Genomic DNA, 20,296 nt, shown 5'->3' with positions numbered 1-20,296 from the left:
CAAGTCCATTCTCTACATCTGCATCTTTACACCTGTCCTGCCCCTAGGTTCTTCAGAACCATTTTTTTTGATTCCATATATATGTGTTAGCATACGGTATTTGTTTTTCTCTTTCTGACTTACTTCACTCTGTATGACAGTCTCTAGGTCCATCCATCTCACTACAAATAACTCAATGTCGTTTCTTTTTATGGCTGAGTAATATTCCATTGTATATATGAGCTGTATCTTCTTTATCCATTCATCTGTCAATGGACACTTAGGTTGCTTCCATGTCCTGGCTATTGTAAACAGAGCTGCAATGAATACTGTGGTACATGACTCTTTTTGAATTATGGTTTTCTCAGGGTACATGCCCAGTAGTGGGATTGCTGGGTCGTATGGTAGTTCTATTTTTAGTTTTTTAAGGAACCTCCATACTGTTCTCCATAGTGGCTCTATCAATTTACATTCCCACCAACAGTGGAAGAGGGTTCCATTTTCTCCATACCCTCTCCAGGATTTATTGTTTGTAGATTCTTTGATGATGGCCATTCTGATTGCTGTGAGGTGATACCTCACTGTAGTTTTGACTTGCATTTCTCTAATGATTAGTAATGTTGAGCATCCTTTCATATGTTTGTTGGCAATCTGTATATATTCTTTGGAGAAATGTCTATTTAGGTTTCCTGACCATTTTTGGATTGGGTTGTTTCTTTTTTTGATATTGAGCTGCATGAGCTGCTTGTAAATTTTGGAGATTAATCCTTTGTCAGTTGCTTCGTTTGCAAATATTTTCTCCCATTCTGAGGGTTGTCTTTTCATCTTGTTTATGGTTTCCTTTGCTATGCAAAGGCTTTTAAGTTTAACCATACACAAAAATAAACTCAAAATGGATTAAAGACCTAAATGTAAGGCCAGACACTATAAAACTCTTAGAGGAAAACACAGGCAGAACACTCTATGACATAAATCACAGCAAGATCCTTTTTGACCCACCTCCTAGAGAAATGGAAATAAAAACAAAAATAAACAAATGGGACCTAATGAAACTTAATAGCTTTTGCACAGCAAAGGAAACCCACTACTTCTTCAAAGGAACCAAACATACCCCCCCAGTGTGTTCCTTTTTCCACGTCTTTACTTTCAGTGTTTTCCTTCCTTTCCCATTCCAAATTTTCTCTTCTCCACAATCTAATTTTATCAAAATACTACTCATTGGGCTTCCCTGGTGGCACAGTGGTTGAGAGTCCGCCTGCCGATGCGGGGGGCACGGGTTCATGCTCCAGCCCGGGAGGATCCCACATGCCGGAGAGCGGCTAGGCCCGTGAGCCATGGCCGCTGAGCCTGCGCGTCCGGAGCCTGTGCTCCGCAACGGGAGAGGCCACAGCAGTGAGAGGCCCGCATACCGCTTAAAAAAAAAAAAAAATCCTAGTCATCATTCAGGGTTCAGTTCAAATCCAATCTTTACTATGAAAACTCTCCAGGTATCCCATGCCAGAAATAAGTCTTTCTGTACCTATACTAGTGCATGATGCACGTTCTGTGCTTTTATAATCCAAATAAGAGGAATTAGGGGTAAAATGGTCTGGGCAAGGGGTGCTTAGTGGCTTTACACAGGAAGTGCATGATTCCGTGCAAATGTGTGGATCTGATTTCAGTCCCAGTTCTAAAAAGAAAGTTACTTATCTGGCTAAGGATGTTTTTAAAACACTATCTTCATGACCATAGCTTATGGAGATTGCAACCACCAGAGCAGAAGACCACTAATCTAGCAAGAGAACAAATCTACCAGAGAGACCACAATAAACAGAACACTCATAGCAGAGAAACAGAAAATGCTCTGGGTTGTTATACAGGTTTCAGGCAGAAGCAAACACTCGAGGGCAGACTACTGTGCAGTGATCAAGAACAACATGGACAAAAAGAACAAGAACAACAAAAGGAACCCTGTTGTGAACAAAATTATTCTGTTGGACCACCTCAGTTAAGGGAGATCAGCTGTTTGTTAAGAGGAGGAATGGGACACTGACACTAATTCTTCAGTGTATCTTTTATGTCATTGTGTATTTCCCATTAGAGTAAGGATTTAACCATCAATAACAAATCTTTATCATTTTTATAAAAGTCTAAACTGATGAAACTCTTTAGTTGTTGTTCTACTTACTGTAGATTCTTGCTTCTACCTAACCATTCAAATCAAGACTTTGGAGAGCTGGGTAGGAATAACCAAGTGAGTAGCATTCCTGGCTTAGTGTGCTGTATGGTCCATTTTATTTTGTGGTGTTTGGATAATCCATATTTTGCTTTCCCCAAACTAAGTCATAAACCTCTAGAGGCTTTGTAATTGTACTGCTTTTATCTTCTACACTATAGATAATAATAAGTCAATTACTGAAGAAGTTGTTTAATTCTAATCCTAATTGTTTTTCTTCCATTTGTAATCCTGTGATTATCTAAGTGGATGCCAACCACAGCTCCAGGAGCTAGACAGGACGGGTTACTGGCCCTCACTTTAGAGAAAACTGAGGTTTGTAGAAGTTAGATCAGAAAGACAGCGATGGATCCAGGAATCCTGATCCACAGCAGCATAATTTCCTCAAATCCTCCAAATTAAAAATGAGAAGGGGGCTCCCCTGGTGGCTCAGTGGTTGAGAGTCCGCCTGCCGATGCAGGGGACATGGGTTCATGGCCCGGTCCGGGAAGATCCCACGTGCTGCAGAGCGGCTGGACCCGTGAGCCATGGCCGCTGAGCCTGTGCGTCCGGAGCCTGTGCTCTGCAACGGGAGAGGCCACAACAGTGAGAGGCCCGCGTACCGCAAAAAAAAAAAAAAAAAGAAAGAAATATGTATCAGTAGTATTAAAATGTGACTTGGTTAAAATTTATATTTCATATAAATGGGATAGTATGTGATATCTTGTGACCAGTTTCTTTTACTCAGCAAATATTTTCAAGGTTTACCATACTGTATCAGTATTTCATTCCTTTGTATTGTTAAACAGTATTCCACTGTATGGATCTACCACATGCATTTATTTATTTATCAGTTGACGGACATTTGGGTTGTTTCTACCCTCTGGCTACTTTGAACAACGCTACTGTGAATAGTTGTGTACAAGTTTTTGTTTGGAAGCACATTTTCATTTCTCTTGGGTATATACCTAACTGTGGAATTGCTGGATCATGTGGCAACTCTTTGTATAAACATTTTTCCAAAGAAGATATACAAATGACCAATAAGCACATCAAACGATGATCAACCTATTCTATTCATTTGCAGAGATAAAGAAAGTCAGACCTAGGAAATTTAAATGATGTATCCCAAGTCAGTTAGATGGCTAGTGGCCAGTGAGGTCTAGACTAACCTTGCACAGGAAAATTATTACAGGATTTGGATACAGAAAGACATGGATCTGTATACAAGAGTTTACTTGCACACTTAACCTCTTTGAGCATTGGTTTCCTCATCTATAGCAAAACCTATTCCATAGGATTATTGTGAAAGTTAAATGATAATATATTATCCTATCATAGAACCTGGCATCTAATTAGTCATCAATATATGTGAATTTCATTCCTGTCTATGAATTTCATTCATAGATAGTTAAATGATAATATATTATCCTATCATAGAACCTGGCATCTAATTAGTCATCAATATATGTGAATTTCATTCCTTTCCATTATTCTATGCGTCCCTAGCATAAGGACTCTATGGTATTTGAGCATGAAGTCATGCATGTGTTTCTGGTGAGGTGTCCTCTAGTAAACTACCTATGATCTAATCAAAACCTGTATGTATGTATGTATGTATGACTCAGCCTTGAAGTATACCAGTAACCCCAGTACCTGGATAGGAACTCTTCTTCCTTGGAATGATAAAATATCTCTCATTTCCAAAGACAATCTCTCCCAATAGAGTGTAGCAGTTAAGAGTCATACTCCTAGAGTTAGAATCCTGAATTCCTCACTTGCTAATACACACATTAGTTAACATCTCTAAATTTCAATAAAATGTAGATAATAATAATAATAATACCCACCTCATAAACTTCCATGAGGTCTAAATAAGATAATTCATGAAAAAGTACCTAGTACAGTGCCTGGCACATGGTATAAGCTTAATAAATGCAGGTATCATCATTAACACCATTGTCACTGTCATTATCATCATCATCCTCATCTTACCTAGTAAGGCCTGATATTCTGTTCTTACTCTTCAACTAATAGTCAATTAAAAAAAAATACTTTACTTCTTTTATGTAAGTCAAGGACATTTTTCACTCTAGAACTCTCAAAAAAAAAAAAAAAGCATATCAGTATAGACTCTTGTGAAATCTCACCCAATTTAAACCTTTGGCCTTAAGTAATTAGAAAAAAAAAAAGTCTCTTCCAAAACTGAAGACAGCTAAAGTGTGGTACAAGCATAGTCACTACCTTGCTCAAACATGTAATACGAAAAATCCAAGACAACATATGCATTAAGAGAGGTCAAATCAGGCGAATCTTAGGAGCTACTTCTGGTGAGAGCACAGGAGGAGGGAGTAGCACTGAGGAGAGAGCCTGGAAGCTTCTTCATTTGTCCAAAGCAGACATCACTGAATAACCAGGAATCTACAGGTGACAAGTTTCATTCATTCATCGAACTTGTTTTGAGAATCTTCTATATGAATGGCACTGGGGTTGAAGGGGGTAATTAAACAATAAACAGAATAACTCTCAAGAAGGGGATCATCTGCTTTAGAAGATAAAATAAGTTAACAACTATACCATGAGACAGATGGGGATAGCTGTCATAAAACAGTGCAAGGGAGACTCTATGGGGAGTCGCTTATGCCTGGAGAGCCAAGAGCGACCCACCCAATATGCTGCCCTTCAGTGATGTGTCTAAAAGCCCCCACCCCCTCAACTATGGTAGGAGAGGCTACCACAGGCTCCCAGAGCACCTTCACTGTAATTGCTAGAAGATATGCATTCACCCTCCTCACTGGTGAGAGGCAGGGTAAAAGCACAGACCCTGGAGCTGGATGTCTTGAGTCAAATCCAATTCTATCACGTACTAATTGTAGGACCTTGGTAAATTTGCCATGCTATGCTTCAGTTTCCTCTTCTAGAAAATATGGATAAAAGTAGCAGTTATGTACAAGGCTGCTGTGAGTAGGGAAGGAATTAATCTAAGTGCTTATAACATGGGTAGCACACAGCCAATGCTACATACTACATAATGCTACACTGTTAGCTTGTATCATTGTTATCACAGTGGCATGTACATAGTAGGCATTCAGAAGTGTGTTGAATGGCAAAACAAATGAAAACACAAAAGGAAGATGTTGCACTTGAGAAGACAACATGGGGCCAAATTTCATAAGCCTGAGCAGCTAAGTTTGACAACGTTCCTCTTAAGAACCATTTCTTTTCATGCAGGTGAGGATTTGGCCATCCTATTCCATGTCAATTCTAGAAATCAATCATCACTGAGGGGAAAAAAAAACCTCGTAGTATTTAATAGCTTTCGATGTTATATTAAATGGGGCAAAAAGTTTACTCCCTTTAAATGTTCTGGAGGTAAAGCTATTCATTAAAAAGGGGAGCTAAAATTTCTGGCTGGAAGAAAACCTATTAACTGCCTGGAGGATGGGAGCCATGACTTTTAAAGTACAATCAAAAGCAGCACAGCCAAATACAGACATGGCAAGAGCCTGTCCCAAATGTTCTTTTAAGCTATTTTAGTTCATTGGAGGCCAATCATTTATACAGGAAGGATAGGGGAGAAGCACAGGGAGATACACCTGCTTTCATTAAGGTACCCAGCTTAGCTAAAAATCTTATTAAAGTCCAAATGCACAAAGCAGAAGAATCAGGCTAAAGTGATAATCTTTCAGGCCTGTCTGATAATCCATTTTGTCCACAAGGCCAGGGGTCTTTCCACATCTTTCATGCCACACAGCATGCAAATGCAAAGCCACCAACAGACTGTGAGGTCAGCTCTCTACCAGCCCACATCCAGGGCTCTTTACAATGCTTACAACTTCAGGCTGAAACCCCAAATGAATCCAAACCCTCAGGGAATAAGATGGATGGTTATGTTACCCACACAGCCGAGATAATGTTTACCTCTGTTTAACTATCGAAACTTTATAAAAGCTATGAGACAGAATTTGTTCTTAAGAATACATTGTAACTCAAATAGTACCCTAAGTTTAACTTAAACTTTTCTCGAGGTTCAGGTGTTATTTATAAGAAGCTCTCTCCTGAAGCATGTCTGACAAGTTGTGACTGGCAAGAAAGGAACCTCCCCTTCCATGTCTGCATGATAAGTTCCCGATTCCCTTTAGCTAAGGATACAAAATGACGTAACAAGTTACGTCTCTATAAAGAGCAGAAATACATGCAGCATTATCTCAAGTTAAGTCTCTATATAGAGCAGAAATACATGCAGCATTATCTCAACTTGGGTTTCCCTGGAGCTATGGTTCTCTAATGAGTATAGCTCCTCATGACACCAGGAAAAATATTGTCAGAGTTGAGGACAGAGCTGAATTCTTCGTCTGCTAATGCTCTTTTATATGCAGGTATAATACCATCTATATTTTCCAAAGTCCTTTCTTGGACCACCTGTGCCCTTCCATTTAGTTAGAATGTTTACAAACACTGGGCTCTCAGGCTGTTGACCCAGAATCAGCACCAGCAAAGTGACATCCTCCTCTGGAAGGAGAGAGCACAGGAAGTGCCAAGGGTCCCTGCGTGCAGCTCCTAGTGTCCTGGAAAGACTTCCCTGCCATGCCCACCTGACTCTGATACAACGCCATTCTATCTGTGGTCCAGGGACCTAATCACAAATCCATTCTCTTTCATCTATTCTACTTCATGCTTGCCACTTCTAATCTCCTCTAGGCTGGGAATTAGAGGTTTACTAAAAAAAATTTACAGAAATCAAGTCAATAGTTTCAGTGAAAGTCTGAGGGCTCCTCCCATGCAAAATACATACATGTACTTTGTAATATCTAATTTGACTGCTTATAAGTTCTTAGATAAGACTGCTGGAAGCTGAGTTCAGGATGAGTAAGATGCTACTGTGGTATTATTGCCAGAGGGTACTTTGGGGGAGAACGGCATTTATTGAGTACTTTCCACATTCCATTCACCTTGAATGCTCTTCCCTGATATGGTTTACTTCTCACTTCGTTCAAGTCTGTGTGCATGTAGAGCCTTATCTGTGAGGCCTTCCCCAGCCACCCTCTATAAAATAACCCTCCAATCCTGCCTTTCTCTAGACCTCATCTCCTGCTTTCTTTTAAATCATAGCTTTAATCAGCTCTTGGCATGCTCTGTATTTACCTATCTGTCCACTGCCCATCTCTTTCCATCAGAATGGCAGTTCCATGGAGTAGTTGGCTTAGCTGTTTTGCACAGGTACTCAATAAATATTTGTTGAATGAAAAAGTCAAGCATAGTTATTGTAAATATCTTGTCAATTTAATCCTCCCCACCCTACAAGTCACATATTTCAAGCCTTTTTATAGATAGGGAAATTGAGGTTGGTTACTCAATACTTGGAGAGCATGCTGTGGTGGTTAAGAGCATGGACCCTGGAAACAGACTGCCTGGATTACAGCCCAGCTCAGACACTGCTCACCTCTATGACACTGGGCAAGTCACTGAACCATTCTGGACCTGGGATCCTTTATATGTAAATAGCAATAATAATAACAGTACTGCCTTACAGAGTTGTTGAGAAGAGCTTAAACATATAAAGGGCTTAAACAGTTCATGGCTCACAGTAGGTGCTGAACGAGAGTTAATAAATAAAATCTTAGCTGAGAAACACCTTATAAGAATTACTAACTTTCTCATTCTGATTTCTTACTTATATAACAACCTCCTGATTACAAGCCAGCTTTCTGGTTCATCTGTCGAAGAAGGAAGTACGGATGTGGTTACCCGGCCTGTGTGAGAGTTACGTATTTCTCAACATAAATTCATCAATCTGTGAATCTTGTTTTAATGTGCTAACAAAACCAGGGTTCTGAATCAACAAGACTGAGGCCCAAACCCTGACGGTGTCACAGACACACCTTGCGCTGTTGCTTAGCAACCTCCTAGCCACTTTCTCCAAACAATGCCGCAACTTGTATTCAACTACTCACAGCACAAGCTGTATAGCTAGAAGAAGGAAGTGTTGTTGCCTAAGAAACCTCTTCTCTAATCAGTAGAAAATGGTGAGAGATTACAATTCAAAGAAAATCCAGGGGAAGTGAGTGTTTTGCCCAACAAGTGCCCTCACAGCCATCCACCGCATACACTACTTCAGAAGAGTGTAGCAATGGTTTATGGTATCAAACAACCTGCTTGTCCAGGTTTCCCTTGAACCAGGTCATGCAGGGCTTTTAGCCCTCACTTGAAAGGTAGGGCCCAGTGCCAAAGCCACAAGCAGCCCACAGTCACACGGAGGCTTCCCCATGGCAACTCCCGCAAGTTACCTTGCCCTGATGATCATGTTTCATTTCCCAGCCCCTCGGCAGCTCCAGTTGTTTGTTTGCAAACATGTTGAGGAATCCCACAAGGTCCCGGTTATGCTGGTAGCGTTCAAAGTGGTGGGTGTCCCGCCGGACTTTGGTGATCATGTGCTTCAAACACGTGTTGTTTGTAAACATGCGGTAGGCACTCTGGAGAGGATGGAAAAACAATGTTAATCTGCTTTGGGACATGCAAAAGTAACATATATACTCCCATGGGCATATTTAATCTTTGGAATAGTGTACAGGCTTCAATGTAACTCGAGACCCACACATGGAAACAGCAGATAAAGCAAAATAATTTTGATCAAAATAAAATAGACTACAGAAAATCAGGGAGTCTTCACTAATGATTCTAGTTTTCTAAGGAACGAGAATGCTGTCGAGTCTCATTCTATAGGTGATGTAAGATCCTAAAGTTGGTTTTAGGCAAAACCCACACAGTCGAAATCACACCATGCTGGAGGCAAACATACCACCTCACAGTGAGCCCCAATACAGCCATTGTTTCCTCCAGCACAGGAACAGATCATCGGCTCTATGGGTGAGTGCCAATGAAGCAGTTGGCGTACATTTAGGAGCCAAGTTGTATGAAAAACTGCTTGGCTGTATATTTGAATATTAGAAGTACATGCAATGGGCTGAGTTGTTCTCACTGAGAGTCATATTTAACTGAGACCAGAGTAGACTGGAGTTTTTCATCTCACTCCTGCTTGGAGGCATAATCTCAGTAAATGGAATGGCAGGCAGAACTACCTGGACTGTATAACTCAGTATTTTTTTTTTCTTTCTCTCTCTCTTTTTCCTGTGTGTGTACACACACACACACACACACACACACACACACAGACACAGACAAATACACATATATATGGCTAAATTTACATGATTGAAATACACATTTAATAAAACTCCATTATACCAGCACATACAAAAAAGTGATTGTTTTGTAAAAGTATCTCATGATACTTAAAGAGGCCAAAAAAGGACCATGGGCTGTCTGCGTATGAGTCAGGCAACAAATATTCAATGCACAATACCATGTGCCAAGCAGTAGAAAAGGAATAACTGTATAGAGCTATTTCCTTAAGTCATCAGAAGAAACGTGATATTCATGAAATTGACCAACCGTGAATGATCTCTCTTGGAATGCTATTCTTCTCACGTAGATTCAAAGGGCTTTGGATTCCTCTTATCTTTAGTGTCCCAGGGACACCAGACTAAGTCTGCAGGCCTTCAGGCTTTACTTCATGGGTTCTGTTATTTATTTCCTTTTAGACAGACCAAGGCAAACCCAAAAGAAACCAGAATCCCTGGAAATCATTTCACTTTAATAAACATTTACTGTGCTGGTTATTGAGGATAAAAGATAAATGAGTATGAGGACAGTCAACAATGCTCCTGTCTTTCCAGGGTCCCTCAGGATGTGTCATGTCCAGGTCAAAGCATTTATTGCCGATGGGAGTCCCTCTAGAGCTTTCTTTTCTTTGGTACAGTGAGCACAGCAACCGGCCATGTTTGAAAGGGTGGCTGCTTCCCAGTCTGGGTTCCTGGGTCTCTGAAGGACTACAGGGATCAGAGAACCCTGACAACCCAATTTGGAATGAGAAACAAACCTTTGCTGGCTTAAGCCACTGAGATTTTTTTGGTCACCGTTATTGATGTATAACCTAAACTACATAAAGTAACTTTTCTACCGTTATTCTGATTGATTCCCTGTCATTATATACTTTTTGCTTTGCATTAGAATATTTTTCCTCTATCAAAATGGAAGGAAGGGAGGAAGGGAGGGAGGGAGGGAGGGAGGGAGGAAGAGAGGGAAGGCCAGCCACATTAAACAGTCCTCAAATATTAGTGTACTAGTTCCTTACTACACCTGAGTAGAAAATATTTTGAGGTCACATTTCAACCTGACAGTCTAGATGAGAGGTTTGATGGCTGTGAGAAATTATGAGGTTCAGAGCACAGAGCACTACCAAAGCAGGCAGGCCCATGCAGGGGCTCTGGGCAATTAGCACGAGAGAAGAACAAAATGATACCATGAAAGCAGAGAAGGAGACTAATAAAAGAAGTTGGAGGGTGTCAGAGACAAACGTTAGCTAACTCACAGTTTAGCCTGTGGCTGACCCTTCCTTGGAGTCTTACGTCCAATCAGCAAGGCATCTGTTTTCTGCATTTGGCTCCATGGTGTTGATATATTTTCACAGAAGCCATTACAAGCATAGAGGCCAGAGACCACACTAGCTTCTGTGATGGCGATGGTAACGAACGTGCAAGTCATACTCCCTAATAAGTCTCCTTGGGGACAAATTATTGCGGGATAATTCTGTCAGATAAATCATTTCATTAGCTGTCTTCTAAATAGGTGTATGTCCTGTCACCCTTCCTTCTCCTTCCGCCCATTAAAATAAGAGGCCACATCCTGATTCTTTATTTAGAGCACCAGAAATGCTCCTCACTCTGCTAAAGAAAATCAGCAGAACTTCATTAGGGCAAGCAGTGGTGATTAGGTGAAGGAACCCACTCCAGCCTCAGGCACGAAGCAACTCCCTGGGGTTGGACAGCTCTTTAAGCACAGGAGTCTTAAGGCTGGTCTTATAATTAATTATGTCCTTTCATCTTCCTCCTCTCCACTCAATGAGACTTGTAATACAGTGCCAAGTTCAACTGCTCTTTGCAAATGCATCTACCAAAGTAAATTAAGTGTAAGGAAGATTTCTCTCATCACTAACCAGCAAACAACCTTTAGAACCACAGCTTTTTCAAGTCTGAATAATATGCACATGACTACTAGGGTCTATTTAAAACACATAAGGCAAACAGGAACATCCCTCTAGACTGCTACATGTCTATAAGAAACTACATACATACTTATTTACGTGTATATGTTTATTTATCCATGTTTATATGTATGTATAACATTTATACAAGTCTATGCTTATATATACATCTGTTTATTCTATTTTTAAATATATATTTATATGTTTATTCAATATGTATAGTATTGTTTTAAAATATATATTTTATATATATAGATACATATATATGATCTGAAATATAAATATCCTTTCTGAGTAATTTTGTTCAGAAAAGATATTTATACTCCAGTTCATACAGAACTATGGTGAGGATTCTAGTCACAGCTCACGGACAGAGACAAAGAAAGTAATTTACTCTCTGCCTCAATTTGCTCAACTATAAGACAGGATAATAGCAACTGCCCTGATTTCTTCATAGGCATGTGGGATTGAAATCCAGTGGAACAAAGGATGTAAAAGTGCTTTGAAGAGGTAAAAATCACTGTAAAAATATAGAGTGGAAGTAAGTACAAGAATATATAAGGGATTATACCTATCATAACTACATTCTAACAGATGAATTATAGTACTAAAACTGTCTTCTACTTTCAGTCGTTGAAGATCTTGGGGGAGCATCCCACTTTCTGTTAAGGGAAGAAGCGTCTCATAACCTCTCACTAATTATGTGCTAAGCCCTTTGCTAAACCCTGAGGATACAGAGATGAGTACAGCCTGATCACTCAAAGGGATAGAGAAGAAAAATTATAGGGGGAGGTGGGAGGAAGGGGTTCACTGGAGGCAGAAAGTAGAGCTTGGGAAACAGAGGCCACAGCAGCAGTGAAAATACTGAAACACATTGATAGAACTAGAAGAGCTAAGAATAAGAACAGTCCAAAGAGTTGAGAAATACTAAACAGGTAGGATTAGGTTGAAAGAGCTTCGTCTTCAGGCATCTTTATTCGCCCTCTGGGGTTCAGTGGGTCTAACTGGAAAGGGATCCTTTTCTGTGTTTGAGTTGTTTTGTTTTGGTCTTATAGGGAAAATATGCAGTAAAGGGATCTGATCTTCTACCTGAAACAAAAGTAGATTAGGAAAGGGCAAATGGACCTATTTCATAGCAGTCTCATTATAATGCACAGAACGATCTCAGCTGGGAAGCTGCTGCATGTGGACTCACAAGCAGTAAGGCAAGTTGGCAACTGTTAACAGTAGACAGAGCCCCTTTAAATGAACCCTGAAGGGTATAAAGTTTTCTTGTCCTTTGATGTGATTAAAAATGTCCATTTTGATCATCCCTTCTCTAATCCAAAACTCCCTTTCCCAATCCTCTTAGTTGTTTCTTGTCTTATCTCCCTAGTAAAGAAATAAACACTCCATGGTTGGATGAATGATCAACTGATTATGAACTGAATTTCTTTGTGGAATTTTGTTAAAATAACACTCCTTAGAGCTTGACATGTTTTGTTTGGTTAAGTGCTTGAGGTGTTAGAAGTGAAAAATATTGAGATGAGTGAAAAATATTGAGATGAGCCGAGGGGAACGTTACTGCCATTCGGCAACAGAATAAGAAAATTGTATGTGAACACTCAGTTCTTATCAATCAACCAACTTATCGATCAATTAATTGCAATCAATGCAAGTAATAATCAAACCTCTTTTCTTTTTTTGGCAGTTTTTTTTTTTTTAAGTGTTATGGTGATCATATGCCCAGGATTACCTGGCCCAGTCTTGGTTTACTATAAATCTGTTCTTTTCAGTAACACAGGTAAGTATTGATACATTACTGCTAAAGAAAATCTATCTTTCATATTCCAGAAATCCTTCATCAAGAACAGGTATTCTGATTTCATGCTTGGAAAATATCATCACTGCCTCCATAGCAAATGTATACAAAGGCTCACAAGGGAGCAGATATGAGCATCTGTATATATTATTCACTAAACAAAATTTATCATGAACAACATCAAGTAACATTGTTTCCATAAGATATATGCTGGGATATGGAAACAGTCTTGTCTTAAGCAGGTGTTTCACAATATTTTTAATCATAAGGGGTTTTACATTTTTCTCATCTAGCTAAAGAGTAAAATGGAGGGAAAACTGAACTTACTGACAAAACTAAACCATCAACTCATCTACCTTGCAATAGCGGGAATTTCTGTCTTATAAGAATATATTTAAGTATTTTGGAGCAATATTTTTCTTCATTAAGTAGTAAGGAGTGTATAAGATGGAATTAATGTATTTCTAGAGAGTTTATTAAAAGCCGAAGTAATAATTATTTGGCATGTATGTTGGAAACATTATTCAGTTGCGTATAATTCAATGTATTTATGTATGACAATTATTAGACAAACACAGTCATACCAACTATAAAAGACATGACACTAATAATTAAATCTTGAATTATCAAGAGAAATGGTTTATTAAGACAATTTTGGAAGCAATCTGATCACAACCAGAAGAGGGCAGTAGAATATATCTTAAAGCAACAACCATGCAAAAACAGAAAAAAAAAAAATCCCAATATTTTATTCCTCAAGTTTTCCTTTAGAGTTATGACACCTATATATCTACTTAATTTTGTTCTTTTCAATAAATATGATTAGGTATCCACCAAGAAACTATTAGAACTAATAAATGAATTCAGCAAAGTTGTATGATACAAGATTAAAATACAGAAATCTGTTGCTTTTCTATACACTAATAATGAACTAACAGAAAAAGAAAGCAAAAAAAAAAAATCTGTTTAAAATCACATGAAAAAGAATAAAATACCTAAGACTAAACTTAACCAAGAAGGTGAAAGACTTATACTCTGAAAACTATGAAAGACTGTTGAAGGAAACTGAAAATACATAGAAATGGAAAGATCTTCTGCATCCTTGGATTGGAAGAATTAATATTGTTAAAATGTCCATGCTACCCAAAGCAATCTACAGATTTAATGCAATCCCTATGAAATACCCATGACATTTTTCATAGAACTAGAACAAAAACCCTAAAATTTATATGGAACCACAAAAGACCACGAATTGCCAAAGCAATCTTGAGAAAAAAGAACAAAGCTGGAGGTATCATGCTCCCTGACTTCAGACTATACACAAAGCTACAGTAACCAAAACAGACTGGTACTGGCACAAAAACAGACACACAGAGCAATGAAACAGAATAGAGAGCCCAGAAATAAACCCACACACCTTGGGTCAATTAATCTATGACAAAGGAGGCAAGAACATGCAATGGAGAAAAGACAGTCTCTTTAATAAGTGGTGCTGGGAAAACTTGACAGCTACATGTAAAAGAATGAGATTAGAACATTTCCTCATACCACATACAAAAATAAACTCAAAATGGATTAAAGACTTAAATGTAAGACTTGAAACCATAAAACTCCTAGAAGAGAACATAGGCAAAACACTCACATAAATCATGGTAATATATATTTTTTGGATCTGTCTCCTAAGGCAAAAGAAATAAAAGCAAAAATAAACAAATGGGACCTAATTAAGCTTAAAAACTTTTGCACAGCAAAGGAAACCATCAACAAAACAAAAGACAACCTACTAAATGGGACAAAATATTTACAAATAATATGACTAACAAGGGATTAATATCCAAAATATATAAACAGCTTATATAACTCAATATCAAAAAAACGAACAACCCAATTAAAAATTGGGAAGAAGACTCAAAAACATTTTTCCAAAGAATACATACAGATAGCTAACAGGCACAAGAAAGGATGCTCAACATCACTAATCATCAGAGAAATGCAAGTCAAAAGCACAATGAGATACTACCTCACACCTGTCAGAGTGGCTATCATCAAAAAGTCTACAAATAACAAATGTTGGTGAGGATGTGGAGAGAAGGGAACTGTTGTACTCTGTTGGTGGGAATGTAAATTGGTGCACCCACTACGGAAAACAGTATGCTGGTTCCTCAAAAAACTAAAAATAGAACTATCATTTGATCCAACAATTCCACTCCTGGGTATATATCCGAAAAAAACCAAAAACATTACTTCGAAAAGATACACGCACCCCAATGTTCATAGCAGCATTGTTTACAATAGTCAAGATATGGAAGCAACCCAAGTGTCCATCAACAGATGAATAGTTAAAGAAGACACAATGGAATATTACTCAGCATAATAATGAAATTCTGCCATTTGCAACAATGTGTATGGAACTAGGGAGTATTATGCTTACTGAAATAAGTCAGACAAAGAAAGACAAATACTGGATGTTATCACTTATATGTGAAATCAAAAAATAAAACAGGGCTTCCCTGGTGGCGCAGTGGTTGGGAGTCCACCTGCCGATGCGGGGGGGGGCACGGGTTCGTGTCCAGGTCCATGTGCCGCAGAGCGGCTGGGACCGTGGGCCATGGCCGCTGGGCCTGCGCGTCTGGAGCCTGTGCTCCGCAGCAGGAGGGGCCGCAGCGGTGAGAGGCCCGCGTACCGCAAAAAAAAAAAAACAACCAAATATATATAACAAAACAGAAACAGACTCACAGATATAGAAAACAAACTAGTGGTTACCAGTGGGGAGAAGGGAGGGGGAGGGGCAAGATAGGAATAGGGTATTAAGAGATACAAACCACTATGTATAAAATAGATAACCAGCAAGGATATATTACACAGCACAGGGAAATAGCCATTATTTTGTAATAACTTGAAATGGAGTATAATCTATAAAAATATTGAATCACTATGCTGTACCCCTGAATCTAATGTAATGTTGTAAACCAACTATACTTCAACAAAAAGAAATCACAAATCGCACACCGTAAAAAGATGGTAGCTTGAAACTGGCCACAGTGGGAATATTAACACTGAAGAAATCGGTAAATGCAAATCAGGCCTTGATATTGTTTTATGGGCTGTCTAGACTAAGAGTGAGTAAACTATAGACTCATGGGCTGACTGGCTGTGTTTGCTAACCAAGTTTTATTGGAATACAACCACATCCATTCATTTACATGTTGTCCTTGGCCCAAACGCTGAAAATATTTACACTCTGGCCCTTTCCAGAAAAAGCCTACTGACTTTTTCTAAATAATAAGTTCTAGACTTAAGAAATTGGTAAAGAAAATAAAATGCTAATAATACAGATTAAAGTTCAAATTGTGCCATTACACTGCAAATAGCACAAGCGCGTGCACACACACACAATGAAGAAAAATAAGTCCAATATTCAAACACTATTATCTAGCAAAACAAAGAAGGTGCTGGCCTCACTGACAAAGGAGTGTGAAGAATGTCAGCTCTCCCTCCAAGATATGTGCCATATTCATCCACCTGTCACCATCTCCACTGCTGCTGCACTAGTCCAAGTCCCTTCCATGTCTCACCACAGCGCCTTTTCACTTGTTTCCCTGATGCCAATCTTGCCTTTTAAAACCCAGTCTCAACACAGTAGGTAGAAGAAACTTTAAAAACATCAAAACTACACCCCCACAGGAACCCCTTTTAGAATAAAGCCCATTTAGAATGAAGCCCAAACTCCTTGCCAGATCACACAAGCCCTACATTTTGAAGCCCTGCTCACCTCTCAGACCGTACTATGTACCACATCCAACTCATTCCTGTCCTCAAGCCTTTGCTCTTTCTTGGCAAGCAAAGTTCTTCTCCAAGACCTTTGCCTTTCTGGCTTCTTGACATTGTACAACAGCTTGAATATGACTCCTTGGAGAGGCCTTGCCATCCACCTGATCTAAACCAGCATCTGCAGTACCTTGGCCCCAAGTCACCCTAGCCCAGTCACCTGTACTGTTTCAGTTGCCTCACGACACATTTTACTGTCTGCATTATCTTTTCTTGTTCACTAGTTGATCTTTATTCCACTGTATCCTGAGAGTCTCGAATGTACTAGGCAAATCATAGGCATTTAATAATTATTGGTTGAATGAATGCATGAACAAATGAACAAAGGAAAACTCATGTTACCTGACCTCAAGTCCAAAGCTTTTCCCACCACAGCATGACACTTTCTGTTTTAGACTGACGACTCTGAATGTTATCCCATTCTTCCTTGTATGAAAGCCTATGATCTCCTAGAATTGTCGCATACACGAGTTTAGGTTCCTGTAATCTGGCTTCTGCTTACCTTCCCAGGCTCAGATCTGACTTTCATGAGTGTCCCATGGTCTCCGCACACCAGCAACACCAAACTGCTGTACTAGTAATTCGGTTTCAGTACTTCTATAGTAATTACTAAGACAGCCCTGCAACTTCATGGATCTCTCGTTTTGTAAATGCTGCTCCTTCTACCTAGAGAGCTCTGGCCCATCTAGGGCAAGTTCCCATTCAATCTTTAAAACCTATCAGTCTTTAAAACCTACTCAGTCTTTAAAACCTATCCCAAACGCCAACCCAGCCATGGCTCCTCCCATGTGCCTTCTCCCCAGAGTTAATCACACACCCCAGCAGGATACCTTCTACAACCTTCCATCACCGCACTTACAACTCTGCTCACTGCATTGGAATGTGTTTTCAAGTCTGGGGCTCCAGAGCCCACAGTCGCTGTCAATTTTGTATCTCTAGGACTTAGTGCCTGGTATACAGTAGGGAATAAACAACTGTTGCTACACTGAATGCCACTTGCATGAAATCTGAGAACAGCCTTCTCCCAAGTCCTCTCTCTTCCAAGATAAACCTATAAACCATGAGATAATGATCAGTATGCTAACTGATCAATAAATATATGCATACTAATAGCCTCGCCAACAGCCCCTGGTGATTGGACTATGCTGACTGCTACTTTTCCCAACAGTCTATTTTTCCTAAGGCATATCATCTGTCTGGTTAAATTCAAAATGTTCTTACATTCCCTTAACAAGCCTCTCAAGAGTCCTCTTCTTCAGTTTCTGTTCTATTTACCCACCAAAGCCTGCCAACTCTCTGCCTGTGATTCTCTCATGCTGGATCCTTCCTCGCTATTTCCTCACCTCCTAGTCTAGGCTCTTATCAGCTCCAGCCACGACGAATGGGTTATATACAGCTGGATGTCTGTGGCCAGGGTCTCCCCCGGCCCCCATTCTAAAGTGCTCCAGGTGCAGCTAAGACAACCTTCCCCTAATTAAAACCTCCAGGAAGCCGCTCCCTCAGCCCTCAGAGACTTGCGGGACAGGGCCCGCCTTGCTCGCCCTGTTACTCCTGGCACCTTGCAGAAACACGAAGCTCCTTCTCGATGCCTCCACACCTAGTCCAGTTTCGAGCTGTTTACGTGCACGTTAGCTGACCCAGCAAGATGAACTCCTGTGTCAGACCAAAGCCCTACAGGTGTTTCTCATTTGTTCTTTTTCCCATCCCTAACAGCCAGTTTTTCACCAAGTCATGTCGACTCTACCTTCAAAATAGCCCTTGAGCCCGTGCACTTCTCTCCATCTCCACGCCAACACCAGTATTCCAGCCATCACTGCCTTTCCCTTGGACCGTGAAGTTCTTCCGTTCTCATCACCCTGCTTCCACCCTTGCCTTTCTACGCTCTCCAAATCCAAGCATGTCACACTCTAAGTGCATGATGGCTTCCCGCTGCTCAGAATGGAATCTAAATCCCCTGCCATGTCCCATAGGCAGACCTATGATCTGGATCTCACTGACCTTCCAACGTAGTATCACACCACCCCCTTTTCTATCACTACACAGCAGCCCCTCTGCCCTCTTCTGAGCCCTGGGGCACCTGCACTTCCTGTTTCAACTGCTTGAAATGAGCTTCCCCTGGCTTTTCCCATGGTTGATGATTTCTCATCTTTCAACTTCCAACTCAAAAATTATTTCTTCAGAGAGGTGTTCTAGAACCATCTTTCTAAGGTAGCCTTCATTCTCTGCCCATTCTAGGATAAGAACTTGATCTTATTGCCCACTGTGTCTGCAGCACCTACCATAATTTCTAGCATAAACCGTGTTTTAAGTAATATTTATTGGATGATTAAAATAACTCACTATGCATATAGGACATGTTTTTCACTTCTGTCTTTGCTCATGCATACCCTCCACCTAGAAGGCCCTCCTACTCCTTTCTTTTTTAACCAGCCAGTGTCTGTTATTTATTCTGAGACAATTTAAGATTTACATCACAAAGAAATGCTTCCTAACCAACTTTCCTATCACACTCTAATTTTTTTCTTCACACACACATGCACGCGTGCGCCAAAACACAAGTTTTGGCTTAAACTATATAATATTTTCAAACACTTCTCTTTCCTTCTAGAAATGTCTGAGATAAATATCATGCTCAGGACCAGAGAACAGGTATGTAACATTTTCCACTGTCACCCCATGGACTTCATATACCCTGGTGCCTCCAGGAGGTTAACACTTCCTGAGTAAAATTAAAACCTCCCATTCCAGATGGTAATTCCAAAATAAATGTGGGAAAGGGGCACATGAATAGAGCTGGAGAAACTGATTGTCATGAGGACTTAATGGGGCGGGGATTGGAAGCTAGCGAGGGGTTTCTTGGTTAAGGAACCAAGATCAGGAAAGGGGTAGAATTTTTGTTAAAAGTCAAGACGGGGGGAAATGAAAGAAAACAAGTGAAGGAGACAGTCAAAATGATTTCTCTCTATTTAAACAATGATTAAAAGGCTGACGTTTTTTATAACCTTCTGGTTAACAGAAGGTTGATTCTTTTAGCTGATGCTAACATTTTTAGGCCTCTAGCAAAATTACAGAGGGAGGGCTTCTAAAGAATAGCCATATTAGTAAAAGGAGGGAAATTTAAATCCACTTCATCCTAAACACATCACCATTACCCCTCCTCCCACTAGCCCCCCCCCAAAAAAATCCTGATCTCCCATACAAACCTCATGTATCTTTAAAAAATTCCTCTATTTATGGATTTATTTTTTCAGATTACAGCAATGTATACATTTTATATTCATTCTTTCTTTTGGAGAGCCCGTACCAGTATCTCAAAGCTCAATCTGACCAACGCCTGTTGTCAACTCTCAGATATTTGGTTGTACTTGTGCACGCAACACAAGGCGGTCAT

General features: G+C 39.9%; 1 protein-coding gene across 11 annotated transcripts in view; it reads right to left on the bottom strand.

The window, feature by feature from the left end:
• Positions 1-20,296, bottom strand: part of HECW2 (HECT, C2 and WW domain containing E3 ubiquitin protein ligase 2) — a 417,065-nt gene that overhangs the window by 102,296 nt on the left and 294,473 nt on the right. For all 11 annotated transcript variants that reach the window (XM_073807454.1, XM_033859936.2, XM_073807452.1 and 8 more), the window contains one exon: positions 8,461-8,646. In XM_073807454.1, the coding sequence (XP_073663555.1) occupies positions 8,461-8,646 (186 nt within the window). The remainder of the gene's footprint in view (positions 1-8,460; positions 8,647-20,296) is intronic.

This window comes from Tursiops truncatus, chromosome 7 (genome assembly GCF_011762595.2).
Source record: "Tursiops truncatus isolate mTurTru1 chromosome 7, mTurTru1.mat.Y, whole genome shotgun sequence".
Lineage (NCBI taxonomy): Eukaryota > Metazoa > Chordata > Mammalia > Artiodactyla > Delphinidae > Tursiops > Tursiops truncatus.
Note: the sequence above shows the minus strand (reverse complement) of the source record. Positions and strands in the feature narration are given on the sequence as shown.